Below are 20,351 nucleotides of genomic sequence, written 5' to 3' on the forward strand. Positions count from 1 at the left end.
CAGAAGAAATCTCTCATACATGGCAGAAGTAATGACAGTATCATCATGTAATCTAGCTAACAAGAGTTAAAGAGATTTAAAGCTCTGCATTAAAGTTTGGCAGATTATATGTCTGACAGCATTTAGCTAAGACATCTGTAGCTGTCAAGTACAATCACTGTAATGAATGTTCTTCTGTAATCTAAGAGACAACTATTCAGCAAATTTTTAACATCTGGCTAGTCAGCGACTTTTCAGCTAAAGAGGTCAAAACATACTATTTTTAGAAAGATCTGTAATTCAAAGACTCTTTTCCTACTTCTACTTTTGTGGTATATATTCCTGTAATATTTTAATCCTTAAAATTTGCAGGAAGCATATTATTAAAACTGCACAGAAATCAAACACAAATTTTTGGAGTTTCACTATCCCACAGAAGATCTAGTTCATCAGTTGGCAGAAAAGGGCACCATTTCACATAATTACCTCCATGCTTCTATGATTATTTAAATATTTACTGTGCAGCCAAAACTTAAGGCAGAGAGTTCTAAGGAAATACATTTTCCTAGTCCACAAGTTGTTTCTTTAACTTATTTTCTTGTAATGGATTTAAAGATTTAGCTGCATTTTGTGGGAAAGCACTGTTCCTTTTGCAAGCAAGAGTCATGGAATAGACTCACAGAATGGTTTGGGATCGAAGGGAATTTCACAGGTCATCCAGTCCAACCCCTCTGCAATGAGCAAAGCACATCTTCAAGCAAATCAGGCAGCTCAGAGTCCCATTCAATGACCTTGAATGTTTATAGGGGTGGGGCCCTCATCACCTCTCTGGGCAGCTGGTGCCAGTGTTTCACCACCTTCATAACAATTCTTTCTTATATTTTCCCCCTCTTTTACTTTAAAACAATTATGCCTTGAAATCTGTCCCCATCTTCTTTAGGAGATTCTTTTTAGTGTGAAAGACTGCTAGAAGGTCCCCCTGAAGCCTTGTCTTTTCCAGACTGAAGAACACAGGCTCTCTCAGCCTTTCCTCATATGAGAGGTGCTCCCAGCCCTCTGATAATTTTTGTGGCCTTCCTCTGGATTGGCTCCAGCAGATCCATGTCTTTCCTGTACTAAGGATTCCAGAGCTGGATGCAGAATTCCAGGTGGGGTCTTGACAGAGCAGAGCAGAGAGGGAGTATCCCCTTCCTCAACCTGCTGTCCATGCTGCTTTTGATGCCACCCAGGACATGGCTGGCTTTCTGGCCTGCAAGAGCACACTGCCTGCTCATGCCCAGTTTTTCATTTACCAGTATCCTCAAGTTCTTCTCAGGGCCGCTCTCAATCCCTTCTGTTCTCAGCCTTTATTTATACCAGGGGCTGTCCTGGCCCATGTACACCACCTTGCATTTGACCTTGTTCAACACAATGATGTTCATGTGAACTCACTTCTCAAGCTCATTCATATCCTTTTGGATGGCATCCCACCTTCTGGCATGTGAACTGCACCACCCAGCTTGGAGTCACCCACAAACTTGCTGAGAGTGTGCTTGACATGAAAATGTACTGATCCCTGAGGGACACCATTTGTCAGTGATCTCCATCCAGATCTCCCCTCTGGACACAACCATCCTACCAATTCCTGATCCATTGAACCAACCATCCATCAAATCCACGCCTTACCAAGTTAGAGAGAAGGATGTTGTGGGGAACCATGACCAAGGCCTTACAGAAATCCAGACAGATGAGAGCTGTAGCTGTTCTCTTGTTTACTGATACAGTCATTTGATCACAGAAGGCCACGAGGTTGGCCTTGCCCTTGGTGGAGCTGTGCTGGCTGTCCTGAATCACCCCTCTGTCCTCTGTGTGCCTCAACACAGCTTCCAGGAGGATCTGTTCCATGATTCCCAGGCAGAGTAGAAAACCCAAAGGTGAGGATGATATCCTGTCAGCTGACAAGTTCCTAGCCTCCTTCTTTCTATTCTTTTTTTAAAAATGGGTGCAATATTTCCATTTTTCCAGTCATCAGGAACTTCAACTGATTTCCATGACTTTGCAAGTATAATGGAGAGTTAAGTATGCTCCACTTGACCTAGACCTTCTAAAAATATTTGAAATACTCTGTAATCAGAGTGATACACTGTTGTAATGACTGCTGCTTAAGGAAAGGGTACAGTCATTGGGGCTCACTAGTAACCTCAACAAATTCTTGCAGGTGCCCTCTCATCTTCTCATAAGGCAGATCATCAAGAAAAGAAGTTAATGACTGATTTTTCTTAGAAATAAGAAATTGAAAATAGAATTAATTACAACTGACTCTTGCAGACCCATTTTGCCAGTGTCCTAGAACAGCCATGATCCAAAATGCCATTTTTTACTAACTGCTTAGCCTTTTTAACAAGACTCAACACAATAAAATCAAACAAGGAAACAAGTGAAACACTTCAAATATAAATGGATAAACAGCTTAAGGGACTTTGCTGTTACAATACCTTATTCTGGTATGAATACCATTGTTATAGCAAAAGGAAAAGGACAGATTAAAACACGTATCATGGTATTTGTACTTAGGCCAAGTGTTTATGAACCCCACTGTCTATCTACAGTAGCACTTGCTAAGGGTAAAAACAGAAAATAGTGCATCACTGATATTCACTTGCTTTGGGCAGTCATTAATTACAAGATTTCAAGAGCTGGAGTTGACATCATATTTAATAGGATGGATTTGTGTTACAAAATCTTATAGAATTGTTTTTTGAACTTATTTACTAGAGCAGTAGATCAACCTGTATAACACTAGGAAAATCATTCATGAGAGAGACTCAAAATAACTGCTTTCTAAAAGGTTTCCAGAGTTGGGTTCCACAGCAAGGAATTCTGCAGAGGCCATTCTCAGTAGGTGATTTTGTTTCAGTATATATCAGTTAACAACCTGAATAAGCTGATGGAAAAAATTATAGGCAAAAATAAGTGGATTTTTGGCTCTGCTATTGAAGGAGATGACTTTTTAATAAACAGCACCAGACAGGTAATTAATCTAAAGCTTTTAGACATACTTTTACTTGACACTAATCAATATTTTCATATTTTCATCAATAACATAAAAGAAGTACAGATTCTGTCATGTGAATAACATACTGATAAAAACAAAACTGATGCAGAAGATAAAAAGGAATTACCTTCTTGTGTTTTTTTGCTGTGTATTGCAGTCAGAATGTTTAATTGAAGCTGAAACTTTTTGCTTAGCCAGGATTATTTCTTTAGCCTAAAATAAAAATAGACAAAACATAATTCTCATAAAAGTTGACACTTTTGCTTGCAAGCATTTAAATAATCTTTCAAAAATAGAAAATTGTGAGTGTCTGCATAAATTTTCTCTTGTGACATTTACTCTTTCTGTTACATTTTAACACTTCACTCAGCATGAAACACAGACATAAGGCAAGTTAAACCAAATTATCTGAATGGAAATATAGTCAAACATTTATAAAATTATACATAAAAGAGTCTTTAAATACATATATCCACTTGTGTTTAAATACATACCATCTTGTTTAGCACCATGTTAATAACACACATTACTGACTGCATTTTGGTTCTGGTGTCCAAGTACCCGTTCTGAATTTTTTTTTAAAAAATCCTCTGCAATCTCCTCACTCAAATGACATGTGACCACAAACTCCCTCAGCTCCTTTGCTAAAGCAGAAACTTAGGTTCAAAGTCCAGATGAATTCCCCTTCTCAAAGAAAACACATCCATCATGATATTTTGGAAGACTGGTTATTGACAAAAGGGTATCTCATTGAGAAAGGAGATTGCAAAAGGATGTCTTGTCTCTTTCTCTTCATAACAACAGCATGGGAGAGGGATCCCTTAAGCATCTGAAAGGAGGAAGAACAGGAACTATACCAAGTAGTTCATATTATTGACTGTTTCATAGTCCAATTGATTTGAGAGCAGTCTGTTCCAGAAGCCCTTTGAATTTAGTCTCCACTCTGAACCCCAAATTATAAAAAGACAGAGTCTGTAGCTTCAGTCATCTGTTTCTGGAAATCAGTGTGAAAGGCTGAACCCCTCTGGTTCTGTATATGCTCTGATGACAGAGGTTTCTTTCTACCTTTCCTCTTTTCAAATGTTCATTGTTTTTAACAGAAATTCATTCTGCTGATCCCCCTGAGACTTGTGCTTCTTACTTTGTCCTCAGAGCACACCATCAAGGATGGTGAAGAAAGGTGCTGATTCTGCACTCCTAAGAAAATACATCCTTGACAAGAACTGACCTTGGAACTTAGGAAGGGTTAGGATTTGCCTACTTTGGGCTCAGTGGTAAGATAACAGTGTGAAATTTTAAGCCTGTGGTATATAAGAAAATGGACTAAATTAATATAATGAAGCTTTCTGAAAGTTATTCTTTGATACTAATATTTACAATACTAATACTATGATTTCTAATATTTAAATTTTTGTGTACAGTTTTGGGCACCACGATATAAAAAGACATGAAGCTGAGAGCATATGAAGGAGACCAAAAGGATGGTGAAGGCTCTGGAGGAGAAGCTGTATGAGAAGTGGTTGAGGTCACTTGGTCTCTTCAGCCTGAAGAATGTGGAGGGGAGGCTTCAGTGAGGTCTGCAATGTCCTCATGAGAGGAAGAGAACAGGCAGGCACTGATCTCTTCTCTCAGGTGACCAGTGACAGGACCCAAGAGAATGCCTGGAATTGTGTCAGGGGAGATTTAGGATGGATATTAGGAAAAGGTTCTTTACCCAGAGGGTGTTTGGACACTGTAACCAGCTCCCAAGGGAAGTGGTCATAGCACCACACCTGAAAGAGTTCAAGAAGCACTTTGACAATGCTCTCAGGCACACGGTGTGACTCTTGAGGTGTCCTGTGCAGGGCCAAGACTTGGATTTGATGATCCTGATCATATCCTATGATTCCAACCCAGCATATCCTATGATTCAATGATTAATTAGAAAACAGAAAATGCATGCCTTCTAAGATCATTGTCAAAGGATTCTAGATAGAGATGTTTTAAATAAAATCTAGAGTATATTTGAGAAAACAGAAGGGATATCTGAAAGCCATATTTTTATTCATATTTTCAGTCCATCTTTTTTTTTTCCTACAATGGCTTTCTTATTCTACAATGGGAATTTCTCTGAGTAAACAGATTTTCCCTGAAACATATTTATGCTTAAGGATTATTAGATTTCTAGGGTTCCACAGCTGTGTCTCCACATGCCTTTGATGGTAATGAAATATTACTGCATTTACCATACCTAGATAAGTAAGAATTATATAAAGTAATTCTATCAAATAACACTGACATGCACAATACACACCACTCCTATTTTTAGATTAATTAAGGAATCTAAATCTCATTGATCTTTAAATTTCTAATCTCTTTTGAAATCCCCTGCAATAAAAAGCTGTCAGCATTCATTTGTGGCTGGTAATATAATAAAGAATTAATCAAAAGTCCAAATTTTACTCTCTGACTCACTAAACTAAGAAAAAGAAAGTTTTAAAACATGACAGAGGATGTCTCAGAACCCTAAATAAAACCTGCTTGTTAATAACACTGGGGTTTGATGCTTTTACGGAGGGAGTAATTAAAATGTTGGTGTAATGTACTGATGACACTTTATGAAATCATTTATTTAATATGCCAATTTTAGTCAAATTCTATTAAAGAGTCTCCCAGTTTTTCATTTGCCTGCATCATCTGCAAAGATGATGCTGCCAGAGCATAGAGGTTCAAAATGTGAGAAGCCTCATGTCACAAATATTTTTCCCAGAACACAAGGCATGTACAATGTAGTCACTGTTACCTCACTCATGTAAAATCTCCATACAAAGGATTATTGCAGTATAAACACTACACTTTGAAAGTGTCACTATATTATTTCACTGAACAGTGTGTCCTTCAGTTTCTTTTGATGACCTTCCAAAAAATGTTGGTAAACACTGCCTTAGAAAGGCACCCATTATGTAGTGATTTGTTGTGTAGCAAGTAATATGGTTAAAAATATGTTTCCACAAATGAATGTGAAAATTATTCCTTTCTTTTACTTCATGTGGAATTTACTATCTCCAACATCTGTGATGTGAGAAGCTCATCAGAGAGGCAAGGAAAGAGGTTTTGCTTTGTTTTTAAAGACTAGGAAACTATAAACAGACTGGAAGATGAATGGTGAAAGGTTTATTAACCTGATTGAAAGCTCACTAAAACAAGTGAAAACCACTTAGAATTCAGATAGGTTTCTATTGTGTAACTGGGAAGAGAGAGATATTTTTAGGATACTATTGCACGAAGCTTATTATAGGAAACTATTTTTAGATTAGTGGACAACATTTCAGTTATGTAAGGACAAAATACAATGTAATATAGTCATTAAGCTTGTCTTGTCACTGATACAGCCTGAAAGAAGTTGAATGTATTCTGGTCTTCCTATTAACTTACTAAGAGGAATTCCCATTAAGTTGCTGATCTCGAACTAGTATTCTGAAGCATTGATAAAATCAGTCACAATATCCTGCAAGAAAAATATCTATTGGCCTTCCTGTTGTCAATCATTATTCATTTACTTTTATTCCTCTATTACATCCCATTAGTCATAATGATAAAATTTTTATGGTTAGAGATCATCTGAAGAGGATCTATGCCCCAAAAATTTAAACTGAGCATTCTATTTCAGTTCTAGGGGAAGAGAACAGGTTCTGTGACAGTAAAAAAAACAGTGAACAATGGGTTAGTATCCTTCATATGCAATTGCAGTGAAGTAAGACAGATCCATCTTTGGTCAGCAAATCCATGAAGTTCACAGGATCACAGAATGCTGGAGATTGGCAAGGACCTGTGGAGATCATCTAATCCAAGTCCCTTCTCAAGCAGAGCCCACCTGAGCCAGCTGCCCAGGACCACATCCAGGGCTTTCTAATATCTCCAGGGATGGAGGATTCACAACCTCCCTGGGTGACCTGTGCAGGCACCTGGCCACCCTCACAGTCAGAGTTTCCTGGTCTTCAGAGGGAACTCCTGCATTTGTCTGTGCCCACTGTCTCTGGTGCTGTCACTGGGCCCCACTGAAAAGAGCCTGGCTCTGACTCTTTGCAGCCTCCCTTTAGGTATGTCTGTGTATTGATAAGATCCCCTTGAGCCTTCTCTCCTCCAGGCTGGACAGTCCCAGCTCTCTCAGCCTTTCCTCACAGGAGAGCTGCTCTGGTTCCTTGATCACCTTTGTGGCCCTTTCCTGGATTCTCTCCAGCAGGTCCATGTCTCTCTAGCACTGGGGAGCCCAGCACTGGATGCAGCACTCCATGTGTCCCTCACATGGGGGGATGGATGAGGGGGAGGATGGCCTCCCTCCACCTGCTGGCAATGCTCCCAAGCTGCAGAGGACACAGCTGGGGTTCTTGGACAGAAGAGGGTGTTGCTGACTCATGTTCAGCTACCAAGACTCCCAGGTGCTTTCCTGCAAAGCTGCTTCCCAGAATCCACTGACAACAAAGACACCCTGCAGCATTCCATTCAGGCATCTCTCCCTGTGTCCAAGCTACTCAAGCAGTACCAAACCAAGTCCAAGCTGAGAACATCTACCCAGTTATTCTATAGTGCTTATCTCTCCTCATGAGAATCATGTATTCTGAGATGAAGTATGCTCCAGAGCCTCAGGCTAGGCAAAATACGTAGGTGTAGCTAAAATATCAAGGTAGGTTAAATATAAAGTTAATAATGGAATAAAGGCAGTTCTCAATCACAGTGTGGAGAGAGAATATTCATTTTGCTGATTTAGGTATGATTTTATAGGTAGGCAGCAGAGTTAATACATATCCAGAAACACTTGGAAATATTTACATTTTCTAAGGCATTGATCATCCACAAAGGAACTAGCAAGATGTATGAGTAATACGGGACAGAAACTGCAAAGACAAGTAACTATTAAACAAAAAAAATCATATACATTTGAAAATTGCGCTATCCAAAATGACAAATGTCAAGGCCTCATTTTCAAGCAAATTTATGGAAACATAAATTCTCATTTGAGTGAATTTTGAACATTCAGAAAATACCTACCTTAACCAAGCAAGTACAATTTGCAGTGTTCTTACAATTTTTGGCAAAAATGCATGTTTGATGCTAGAGAGACAGTTTGTGATTCGATGAGGGGCTGTCCTCATAGGACAGACAGATGGTATGGGACTGGAGTGTAGAAGGGAACATAGAAGGTAATAACCACAAAAGTTAGAGCCAAAAGTTAGAGCTACTAGATGCATAGTCTCAGAATTAAATCAGAGCACAAAGAGAAAAAAATGACCTCATATAGCAGGTGAAGTTATTTCAGCTAAATAGTTTCTTCCTTCAGAAGGAAATGTATTTGATACATTCTGGTCAACTCACACATATCCCCTGCCCTTACAAAGCAGAGAAATTTCCTAAAGGCCAGAAGAGTAAGGCTAGAGCACCAAGAGATTGGTTTTCCCTATAACTATCCCTGGGGTGGATTACTGTATTACAGAGGCCTAAAAAGCAGCCCAACCCTCCCCAGACAACAGCAAAAGATGCTGCAGTTGATTAACTTCTCCCTCAGCATCCAGAACCCCACCATATAATCCATTTTCATCTCTGGAACTCCATCTCCCTAGAACTTCCAGCTCCCTGTCTGCTCCAAGCAGTTTCAGCTGAAACACCATCTTGCCACAACCTTCTTGCTCTATGGTCAGAGTACTTTGTACAGCTGGTCAGGGGATCCCTTCCAGCCAGGCAGAGCATGAAAGGAAAATGAATTAAGTAACTCTTTTTCCAAACACATGAGAAATGAGAGTAGTGCACCATCCCTTTATTTGAACAAATATGTAACCTTCATAGATATGTGTGCCACACAAATTTTGATAAACTGATTTGTTCTTATTATTTCACAAGCGGAAAAAGGAAGTAGGTATGTGTTTATTTTCATTATTTAAAAAAAATCCTATCTCCTTTGACATTTGCATAATACTGCATGTTTTGCATAGTCTCTTTTAGCACATAAAAAGCTGATCTTGTTTAAAGTAAAGGAAATATGAATTTCTATTAATACTGATTTTTGTTATGCTCCTTTAGAGGGATTTTAAAAACTAAGGCTTGGGTCTGCAATTAAATTGTCTTTATGCAATGTTCCTTTTTTTGGAAAATATGCCCTGATGGGAAAGGCAAGACTGCATATCTTTAGCAAGCCAGATGTTACCTGTAACTCAGAGACATTCCCAAAGTACTCACAACGTTTAAGGACCTTTGTGTGATGTCTCCTATTTTACATACCTTTGGCATGGTGACAACTAAATGGCCAGTTGTTTGTGATCTTTTAGCAGAGCTGCTGTCTGGCTTCACTTCCTCAGGGAGCACAAGCTGAAAAGGCTATGAAACAAAACGGAATTGAAGTAGATAATGCTAAAATATTTTTTTTTCATTCTTTTACATGGACAAAACAAATACAAAGCCACCACTATCTCATCCTTTGATTTTAAGGACACTGCAGGTCTAAATGCTTTCACTTTATGTATGGTATTACTAAACCTAATAAATTATGCTAAATAGCTTTTGCTTACAAGTAGAGTCAGATGTATGTTCCTGAATTGCTGCCATTCCTGAAGTGGCATTTCTAAAGAAGGTTATAAATGATGCTTGACTTATATTAGCAATTAAATGAGAAAGATTATCCAGTCTATTTTGACATAAATCAATTCTCAAGTCTTGTTTATGCAGTTGGCTCAGTTAAAAATAGGGATTTTGGTTTACTGTGGAAGTACTTTGAATTTTTTTCTAAAATTATGATAAAATTAAAACCACTGAGAAGAGAGAACACTAGAACGACATTTTAAATGCCCTTCCAAAAGAATATACATCCATTGGTTTCTGTCAGCTACAAATTCCAGACTGTGAAATTGCTAAATTCTAGCCTAGGGCAACCAGGAAGCTCTCTTCTAAAGTAAATTAAGGTACACTGAGTGAGGGGAGTAAAAAGAGAGGAGAGAAGGAAAGTGAACATTTATTTCAGGCTTTATATGTCTTCTGGTTAGGACTTCCACAGTTTATGGGTGGTTCAAAATAATTGGTATTGAAATAACATTCACTCTGCATAGATGCAAATGATTGGTAACTTAGAGAAGTCAGATCCAGAGTCCACTGCAAACATGAACTCTTGATTTGAAATGAATGTACAAGAAATCACAAACCTTTCCCTTCACCAGTACTCGTATGTAAGTTGGCTGCACATCAACATCAAGTAAGGAAGTGTCCAAATGTCTTCAGAATGAAATAGAAACAAATGAATCAATCAACAAAGACCATATAGCTCTTTAAATTTTCACAGTTTATAAAGCACAAGCTTAAATTTCAGTTATTAAATTTTCCAAAATACTATTAGGATTTAAAGTTTGGGGGAAAAACACCCCATGATCTTCCTGTGAATGTCATTTATAATAATGTCTAAATTCTGTAAAGTCCATGACATTAATTATTGTATAACTACAAGAATTCAAAATCCTTGAGGAAAACAAAAAGCTCTTTCATCTGTTAGTTTAGTTCTTTACATTAATATGAAAGTTAATCTATGTGCTACTTAAAATTGTGAAAATAATTTCCTACTTTTCCTTCTGAAGGTTTTACTACTACAATTATAACAGAAATTCCCTTTTTTGTACAGAATTTGCTGGAAAACAATGAACAGATATACTTTCTATTCCCAGAAAGCACAATAATTTTAAATCTTTCAAACAAAATTTGTGGCCTGTAAAACTCCACTTTTACATGGGCTCTTCCCTATGTGACACCTGGTGTGACTCAAGGAAATGCACAAGTATGTATTTCCCATTTCCCTTCTTTTACAACATTACTTTATAGGTGAATTTTTCAAATGTTTTAGTCTGCACTTCTTACAAGCGCAGTGAGCACAGACTATTAAAATATGGACTACCCAGGGGGCCAAAGTGTTCAAGAAATGACTGTACGTGACACTTAGTGCCGTGGTGGGTCAAAAGCTGGACTAATGATCTTGAAAGCCTTTTCCAACCTAAATGATTCTGTGATTCTGCAGTACATCCAGCAATTTATTGCACCTGAATAGGTTTTCTGAGGTTCCAGAAAAATATCTGTATCTTATAAGTCAGAAACAGAGCAAACTTCTTTTGAGGGAAATTAATGACTTTCAAGGAAAGCACACCAGGCATGAATAATATTTTTGTGCTATAAAACTAGTTCAAGTTTTATGTAACAAGTCTATCTATCTATTATGGATAGATAAATTTGTGGGTTTCCAGCCCCTTCCTGAAGAATGGAAAAGGTCATTGTGATGCTTAGCAGTACATGTACTACCTCTTTGTCATATTTTGCCTGATTCAACCAAATTTCTTCCAAGCAATGCTCTGGTACATTTCAAGAATAGGCACAAGCCATGGACTCTTTCCACTAATCAAGGAAAATAAGACAAGTCTACTCTGTCTCAGGGAGAAAAAGAATTTAACTAGAAGCACACGAACTGTACTGAAGCACTTCTAGGGCCAAAGCATGAGCAAAAACCCATTCCCTACAGCCCTTATCTGCAAAGGAAGAACAGAAAAGATTTTACATAAGAGAAGTGGTGTGGAAGACACCTGCTTGTGGGCTGCAGAAAATATCAGTTCCCAAAAGGACTATTAGACACAGTGTCCATTCAGGATTAACAGAACAGTCTGAAGGGGCTTTGGTTATTCAGCCTCACTTCTTTGGCACAGTTTTTGAGATTGGTTCCATTATCCACTTAGGACATTATTTGTTTTCTTCTTGAAAAGTCCCCATTACAGAGAGCAGTATAATTGAAACTCTGTGTATTACATCTTATGAGTGACAAAAATTATTGGGAAAAAAGATCTGACCTGTAAACAGCAAGATCCAAGATGATCTGATTGTTTTCTTCATCATCTTTCAGAGAGAAATGAAGCCTAATAACAATGACAAGAAACACCTCCAGGATAAATATTGTTGGAGTGAATAAGCAAACATTACAGCATAGTTCAAATGTTAGCAATTTTAGATGAATACAAAAACCATTTATACAATATGTCATGTGATCATTTAGAAACAATTGCAATTTGCCCCATGAACAGAAAAAAGTAACTGGCATTTGAGCCAAGGTCATTCTGATATTTATTTTCTGTTCTCCCTACTGAAACCACAAGAAAAAGAAAAAAAATCCTCTGCTGAAGGTCAGTTAAAATTAAGTTCATTCTGACAATGCAGAACGAGAGACATCTGCTGGTGAAACCTGTCTGCTCTATTACATCTTCATAGAAAAACGCAGTTCCAAAATGCATGAAAAACACAGAATTTTGTCATTCTAACCTTACTGTATGTTTAAAAAACATGCACTTTTTTTACAGTAATTGATTTGCCCCAAGTATAAAAATCTGTCTGTGCATTTCCAGAGTAAAACATGATTTGCATAATATCCCTGATTCTATGAGCTTTATATTTGTTGAAAATGAGCCTGTAGATTGTATTAGCTGTGTGTTTGTGAACTGTTGGCTGTGTTCTTAAAACTGACAATGAATCTTTCCAGTTATAAACTGATGCCATCTATTACTACAACTGTAAGGAGATCTAGTCTAGACTTACAAATTCTGCTCATATGCTCAAACATTTCCCATGTATGAAAGCAGAGAGAAAAGAGAATGAAATTACCTACAAATGAGAAGCTTTTGATAAATTAGTTTTTAGTATTAAATGAAAGGATTTTGCTTAATATAATTTATCTGGGCTATTTCAGTGACATTAAAATACTTAGATAAGATGAGTTCAGGTAATGGAAAGATGCTTAAATGTTAACAGATCAGATGATAAATTTTTTTCAGCAATAAAAATATTTTATAGATATATTTTTCACTCTTTGCTCTCCTATATTCTGGAACAGTCAATTTGCAAGAAGGTTTACAAAGGGTTGTAGTTTTCAAGTATTTTTTAATGGAAAAATGCAAAGAATACAAAACAGCTTTATTTCCTGTCTTACTGCATCACTGATCTTGAGAATCCACTAAAACATGAAGGGTGAACAAGAGGACAGAATCATAAAATTTTCCAGGAGGAATCTTAATTAGAACTGAAGAAGAGAAACAGTCTGTCCTCAGCAGCAAGCAGACATCCCTCTTGCTAACTTTCCAAAAGAACATCAGAGAAGTTTGGACATTTTTATGGACATGAGACTTCCACGTTGAAGCAAAAACTTTGGAGAACACCATCTGCTTACTTGTATCTCATTCTTTATGTCTCTCCAATACATTGCCAGATTGCACTGAACAGCTGTGACATTCTTGTTGAAGTCATGACAAAAAATGCTCATTGGTCTGCCTTTATGTGGGCACATCCACAGACTAAATTCAGAAAACTCGGGTGACACAAACAGGGATGCTACTAACAGTGAACTCTGTTTCTTCTAAAAAAGATAGCTAGATATTTAGTCTAAATGTCTCTGCCTTTTAGAGGCACAAACAACTTCTATTAACATTAGATTTAAATTATTTTAGGCTTGTCTTTTTGGATTAGAAAATGATACAAATTTTTTTGTACTTTTTTTTTACTGAAAAAAGTACATCAATGAAATGGAAAGTATCTACTGGTATAGATAGACTAAACATGGCTCTACATGACACTAAACATGACACTAAAATCTTCCATATCTTTAACTCTCTTTGTTCTACTGAAAACTCTGCACTACATAAAATTTCTTGAATTTACAAAAACTTCTAAATTTCCAAGATTTAGAAAGCAGTTTTCATGCTAATGATAAGCATGTTCATAGATTTGGTTTTGCAGCTAAATCATTCTTAAATGGAAAAACTTCTTCACAGAACAGCAGAAAGGTAAGTGGCCACTTTCTCATCCCACTCTGCTGCAGGAGGCCCTATGGGGAGCTATTTACAAGGAATAATGTTTGCACTCAGTCCCCTGCTTTCCCTTAGAAAATGAAGGTTTGGTTCAAGTAAAATCAATGGCTGATATCCCTGGAAACTCATTCCAAAACACCCAAAATGGTAAAACACAAGACACTCCTCTGTATCCCCATCCTGTGTTGCTGGAGACCTCACTCAGGGTCACAGGGCCTCATGACACAGAAGCTGATTATCCTTCCCAATTCTGCCAGTGTTACACCTGTCATAGGAGGACAGAATGATTTTGTCCAGAAAGATTACTGGGATGTATCTTTTCACATTTAAAATGACTTCACATCCACATTTATCTTCAACAGTTAAACTTTTTACACTATTAGCAAGATGCTCCAAGAAAGAGCCTTACTACAGAAGGGAGAAGACTAAAATATCTCTTTTACAGAAAAACAAGTTCTTCATCTTTAAAGACAAAGATGTTAAATTAAACAATCTTCAACACTTAGCGCAATGACAACTGATTCTTTTTCCAGCATCAGAATATAAATTTAGAATACAGTTGTCCCACAAGGAATATAATACTACAGCAAGAATTTCTCAGCCCTCTTATTTTTGGATTGTCACATATATTGAAATAGTTGCCCAAATCAACTACAGAGAGATTAGACTGTTTAACCTCTTAACCTCACATACTTCGGCACATTCACATTCAGAACTTTTCCTTCTGCAGTGACCAATGTCCAAGTAGTCTTCTCTCTCTTTTTTGATTCCCTTAACAAAACAGAAAGAAATATTGTTTATGGTTAGATCATTAAAAAGTGGCATTATTATGTTTAATAGCAAAAATAAAGAAAAAGATGGCAAGAGGTAAGAATTATCTAGTATTTGATGTTAAGGCTACAATTTAGTTCAGGAACAAAACATTGCATCACAGGTCCAATTGCACATCAAGAACATAATTTAAAGATGAGCAAATAATTTATGTCACAACTTACATGCACAGTGACTTCTACTGCATGTCACCACGCCCATTACCAAACAGAAATATATCAAATTATCTGGTCTACCACAAGAAAACCATGGATGGCTTAAATGTATGAAATGGGGCATTTTTCTAGTTCGGAACGGTCAAACGCATCATGAGGTGTTGCCACTGATAACTGGGTTGATGTATGGGCAAGCAATTCTAAACAATTTCTGTTCATGTTCACTTGATTATTCCTACTGAATAAATGCTGGCCTGTCTTCAAACAACATTTGCCTCTCAATCACTATTTTGCTCCAGCAAAAAGAATCTCAATGGTGAAAAGATTAAAAGCAGCATCAAATAGGATACAGTAGGACCAAAAGGCAGACACAGATTATTTGTTGATGCATATATTACATTTTTTGTTGTGTTCTTTGTTCAAAAAATGCAATACATATTCCTGATTTATTGATGATGTGCTGATATGTTACTTTAATATTCACTATCCATTTCCAGCTATGAGCAATTAGACTATATCTGACTATCATTTAGTCGTAAATGTATCTGCCCAAACAACGTAGATCACAGTAAGATCATTAAGACTTGCAATACTGCTATTTTCCTGTGTAAATACTTAGATTATGAGCAAGTGAAGGAAGAGCAAGGAATCTTAATAAAATGAAAAATAAAAGTTTGCTCACATCTAAGTAAAAATATGGAGTTTTCTTCAAAAATACAGCACCGTAATTGTCATGTTGCATTAATCCACTATTCAGCTGGTCAATATAGTGGGTATGACCACTTTAGTCACCATATTAAAAGGGAAAACATTTCTCAAAAAAACCCCAACAACAATGCATTGCTTCTTTTTTGTTCCTATTTCTTACTATAAGTTCAAGATTAAGAGCATGTTAAAGGTAAATCATTAATGATAGATATAAAATATTACAGATTTAGAACACTTTGGGGGGAAAAAACCCCAGAAAAATAGATTTGGTCTATAAATACAATAGATTTGAAGAAGAAATAAAAACACTTAAATAGGCCTACTGGAACAACAAATAAAACCAATGTCTGTTTAAGAAAGACAATTATCCAAGTGTTAAACACTATTCTATAATATAAATCAGCTTTTATGTGGGATTTGTGGGCTGCCAGTCTCCACACCTGAACTCCTAGAGTTGACACTTAAATGCAAAGTGAATGAACCACTACTTCTGCTCAAAAGATGTTCTCAGAAACAGCTCACAAATTATATTCTACCACCTGTTAGCTTTTAATAATCTGTTCCCAGATGAAATTGTCTATTCATGTGAACCATTTTAAGGAGATGCCATGAATTCTTCTCAACACTAAATCAAATGACTCATGAAAGGATTTTTAAACTCTTTCAATGCCTTAGAAATTTAGAAAAATTCAGAAATTAATTATTCTATCTTTATTATAATACCATTTGGAGTGTCCTTAAATTTTTGAAGGGAAGCATTTGAAATACACTTGCTTTTGACTAGAGCAAGGCATTTCCAAACACAGCAAAACTCGAAGCTGAGTTTCACAGAAGTTCTTCCAGGAAAGTGCTAGAACTTGAATTAATAGTAGCAACAAGTTATGCACATTTCCAGATTTCCTGGAGAATTCCCTAGGACTGACTTTTTCAATACTTAGCCTTGATAAAAATTTTAAAAAGCAAGCCCTTAAAAAGAACAGCTAAAAAAATCTCCAGCACAAATTATGTTCTATAAGTAGAAGAGAGAGGAAAAAAGAAAGGAAAAAGACATTGTAAATAAAAAGACACTGTTTACAATGTCTGTGGAACTGATAAGCCAGCAGCAATAAAATACTGGGGGTTTTTGCAAGTATCTGCATATATTTTTCATGTTCAGCAAAACAAGTAACAAGCTTATAAAATTTTAAAGGCTTTTCAGGGACCAAACTTCTTCAGATTCACCATACCAAATAGCACAGACAAAAGAATCTTTTGTCTTGTGACAAATATCTTTGATAAAGTATGAGAAAAAATATTTCTTAGTTACATGGAAAAAGTGCCTGAAATGCCACTTGTGCAAAAAACTTTCAGGATGACCTGCATTACATAATGCAATCTGCAGTATGGATAAATTTTTCTAGCAGAATGTTAAATGTTGAACTACACAAAACAGTTAGCCAACAGAAAAGTGGAACTTCTAAACTCTATAAATAAAAAGAAGTTGAAATAAGAAATTATATTTAAAAACTCTGAGGACAAATAAAATAAGGAGTATTTAAATGAAGTTTAGAAAGTGAAAGAAAACAAAATCAACAATATGACTATTTAGTTTAGACTGTATAAGCCTATTTTAACAAGCAACAGGGATTTAAGCTGTCAGTTCTCAGTAATATTTAATGTCAGGAAATCATCTGCCTGTTCTCTGTGCCCTTGAAAATTTCTTTTCAATTCATCAAAGATATTAAAACAAAGAAGTACCTTACATTGTCTTTAGCTCTCCGTTTTTCTTCAATATATCTGTGAGTTTCTAATCTAGATTCTGGAGTGTATGGTGTAGGCTCCTCCCAAAATTTTCTTTCTTCATCATCATTTTCAACTGTTCTGCATCCTTCCCGCTCTCCATCTCCTTCTGCCTGATTGGGTTTTTCCTGTGTGGAGTCTGGGCTAAACAAGATCACTGAAATATTATCCCAATGAAATTAAGGAAGAGTAACTTGCTAATAAATTACTGCAATAATATTTTTTCCAACAATAACAACTGTACAATTCCTACCAAGAATGGTATCTTATATATTTGGAGAACATTCTCTGCTCTGCTTCTTTTGTCAATCAACAAAGCATATTTTGACATAATGCTTTTCATTTACCCAACTATGAAGTGATAGTATGGCTATACCTAATCCCCTGAAAACCCTGATAGATAGTCCAACAGATTTAATTTCAGAAAAAGAATTTTCAGATACCCTCACAACTTTCAGGTGAGAAAAAAACCTTCAGTCCATCTGCTGTTTAAGAATTCCCAATATTAGGCAGCAACAGATTAGAAATTTATAAGGTAGCAATGAGCATCTCCTCAAATGCAATCTTAACACCTGAATAATTTTTTTTCTCCCTAGCTCTAAGTTTCTGTAAATCTCCATCAACAGAGAGAGAAAACTAAATTTATGATACAGGTGTGATCTATAAGGACACACCTCAGAACTTCAGCTGCCTGAAGTTCTGCAGGCAGAAAACAGAAAACAGTTTCTAAGGGATTAAAAATAAAATGAGTAGCAAGAGCAATAGAAGATGACCCCAGAAAAAAATCCTGCTGCTGTCTAGGTAATGTCAGTGACATGAAGTGGAAGAAGTGGGAAAATCAACACCAAAGGCCTGCAATATTCCATTTCAGCCTTCAGATACTGAAAATAATACTAAGGCAAAAGCAATTATAGATGAACAGCTGCTTTCTCTGGAACCCCTGCTTTACCTTAAACAATAATTTCCAGCTGTTCTCCTGAAAGAAACTATTAATTACACTATTTTGGCACCCAGACAACTTAGCTTGGAGTTTTGGGAGAAAAAAAATCTACTGAACTGTGTCTGCAGGTCAATAATAAATCATGTTTGGAACTAATTATATTTTTCATTAGAGGTAACATGCATGAGGAGAAATAACTCTGCTTGAATCAACAATAAAGATGAACAAAAATATTTAAGTGGACTTATATAAACTTTCTAATGGAAAAAGCCAAACTTGTGAATAAAGAAAGAATAATGTTTACTCACAAACTGTTGTTGTTTACTGTTACCTGTCACATCCAAGCTTAGAGTCCATCTGTTTCTGTTTCTCATCCTTTCTTTCTTGCATCCTTCTTTGAGCCTCTTCCTTTTCTCTGGCCCTTTTGAGAAGGTAAGCTTGTTCCTGTTCTCTGATTTTCCATTTCACTTCTGGATAGTTTTGAAGGGCTTTAATCCTCTCTGAACGTTCTATTTCTTTACTATCCAAATACTTCCCAAAGGGGAAAAAAATCAATATAAATATGTGAGAAAGTATAAACATATTCAAATCAATAAATCTATTCAATTGTAGTTTAATTTTGATAATTAAGTTCTGTCTATAATTAGAAATGCATTTTTCACATGTCAATAGCACTATGTAAGTTATATTTTGTTACAAAGAATTAACAATAATTTGCTATTCAGATCTGAAAATGGTTTTGTGTTTCTAAGACCTGCTTTTAGCATTTCCCAGGAATTTTAATTAGTCTTATTAGACTATACAATAGAGAGAGTCCCTTCAGCCATTTCTGGTCTTTGTCTGACTTTCATTCGGCCCAAAATGATTTCTTTTGATGTCTAAGTTTATTGCCAACTGAGTAAGTTGAATCTACTCTTAATAAGTTAAGCAGTGCCTGTGCTTCTCTGAGGAAAACTGTGAGAACATATTTCAGGCCTGAGACTGCTTCATTAACAGGAAATCGCTACATCAGTTCAGTCACAGCACAAAACCACAATCTCAAAGTGTCTATTTCCAGCCAAGGCAATGTAGAGCAATTTTACACCAATTTGTATTTTTTTTACTGTCTCACACTGCAGGTTGTTGGAATGGTACCAACAACCCACTAACTTTCTGCAATCGTGCTAATAATTTTAAAATACATTGTATATAACAACCATGAGGAAAAAACTGCCAGAACTGTACAATACTTTTATTTGAAAAAAAAAAAAAAAAATTGAAAAACTTTTGTATAAGAATCTCCAATAAAGATGACAGACAAGTTAATGGATAATTGTGGTTCCATCAGAATAGAACCAATTATTATATTATTTATTGTAGTAATTTGTTCTTTGGAATAGAATTTAATTTCCTGTGAACATTAAGAAAAAGTCTATTAGCTTTCCAAGTACATATGTTTATTTTGTTTAGGATAACTATGTTCAGTCAACAGTACTCATGTTTTATTTGGATTTAAGTTCTAAAATCTTACTTTTAATTGCTGAAGAGTTGCCACTACAAATTGTCTATAACCTTCAAATTCAGTACATGGGTTACCCATTAGAAACAATTCCTTCAGATGAATATTGCATTTTAGGGATTCAATACTGGAAAGTTCACCAATGAAATTTGCTGTCAGGTCAAGTTTCTTCAATTCTTCACAGCCTGTTTGAAAGAAACCCTAATTCAATTTGTCCATAACATAACTGTACACATGATATACATACATACACACAGGCACAACTGGATATAAAACTGTCTCCATTTGTGTTCTGTAAACTGCTTTCAATCAGAACTCATCTTTTCCAAGACTCTTTCTGAGTGAGAGTGACTCACAGCTAAAGTTTGTAAGTTTACAATATTTACAGAAATAAAACAAACTCAAGAAAACACAAAATACCATAACATTATTGGCTTTATCAGTACCAAAACTTTGTTGACATTCATAGATGAGCTATTAAATATTTAATTTTCAGATAAGCTGGATTTTATTTTTGACAGTCTGATTGCCTTGATACCCCTTCTCAGCCAAGTCTCAATCATATGGCTAAAATCCAATC

General features: G+C 36.1%; 1 protein-coding gene across 7 annotated transcripts in view; it reads right to left on the reverse strand.

Annotated features, from left to right (window-relative positions):
• Positions 1-20,351, reverse strand: part of DNAAF11 (dynein axonemal assembly factor 11) — a 34,385-nt gene that overhangs the window by 6,750 nt on the left and 7,284 nt on the right. For 3 of the 7 annotated variants that reach the window (XM_064397525.1, XM_064397538.1, XM_064397509.1), the window contains 8 exons: positions 19,784-19,956; positions 18,605-18,804; positions 17,297-17,477; positions 14,554-14,631; positions 11,857-11,945; positions 10,180-10,249; positions 9,266-9,361; positions 3,141-3,226 (listed from right to left, as the gene is read on the reverse strand). In XM_064397525.1, the coding sequence (XP_064253595.1) occupies positions 3,141-3,226; positions 9,266-9,361; positions 10,180-10,249; positions 11,857-11,945; positions 14,554-14,631; positions 17,297-17,477; positions 18,605-18,804; positions 19,784-19,956 (973 nt within the window). Of the gene's footprint in view, positions 1-2,655; positions 2,903-3,140; positions 3,227-9,265; positions 9,362-10,179; positions 10,250-11,856; positions 11,946-14,553; positions 14,632-17,291; positions 17,478-18,604; positions 18,805-19,783; positions 19,957-20,351 lie in introns of those variants that run through there. The other 4 variants (XM_064397531.1, XM_064397517.1, XM_064397553.1 and 1 more) reach the window with 3 other exon arrangements.

The sequence above is a fragment of the Passer domesticus genome, chromosome 1 (assembly GCF_036417665.1).
Source record: "Passer domesticus isolate bPasDom1 chromosome 1, bPasDom1.hap1, whole genome shotgun sequence".
Classification (NCBI taxonomy): Eukaryota; Metazoa; Chordata; class Aves; order Passeriformes; family Passeridae; genus Passer; species Passer domesticus.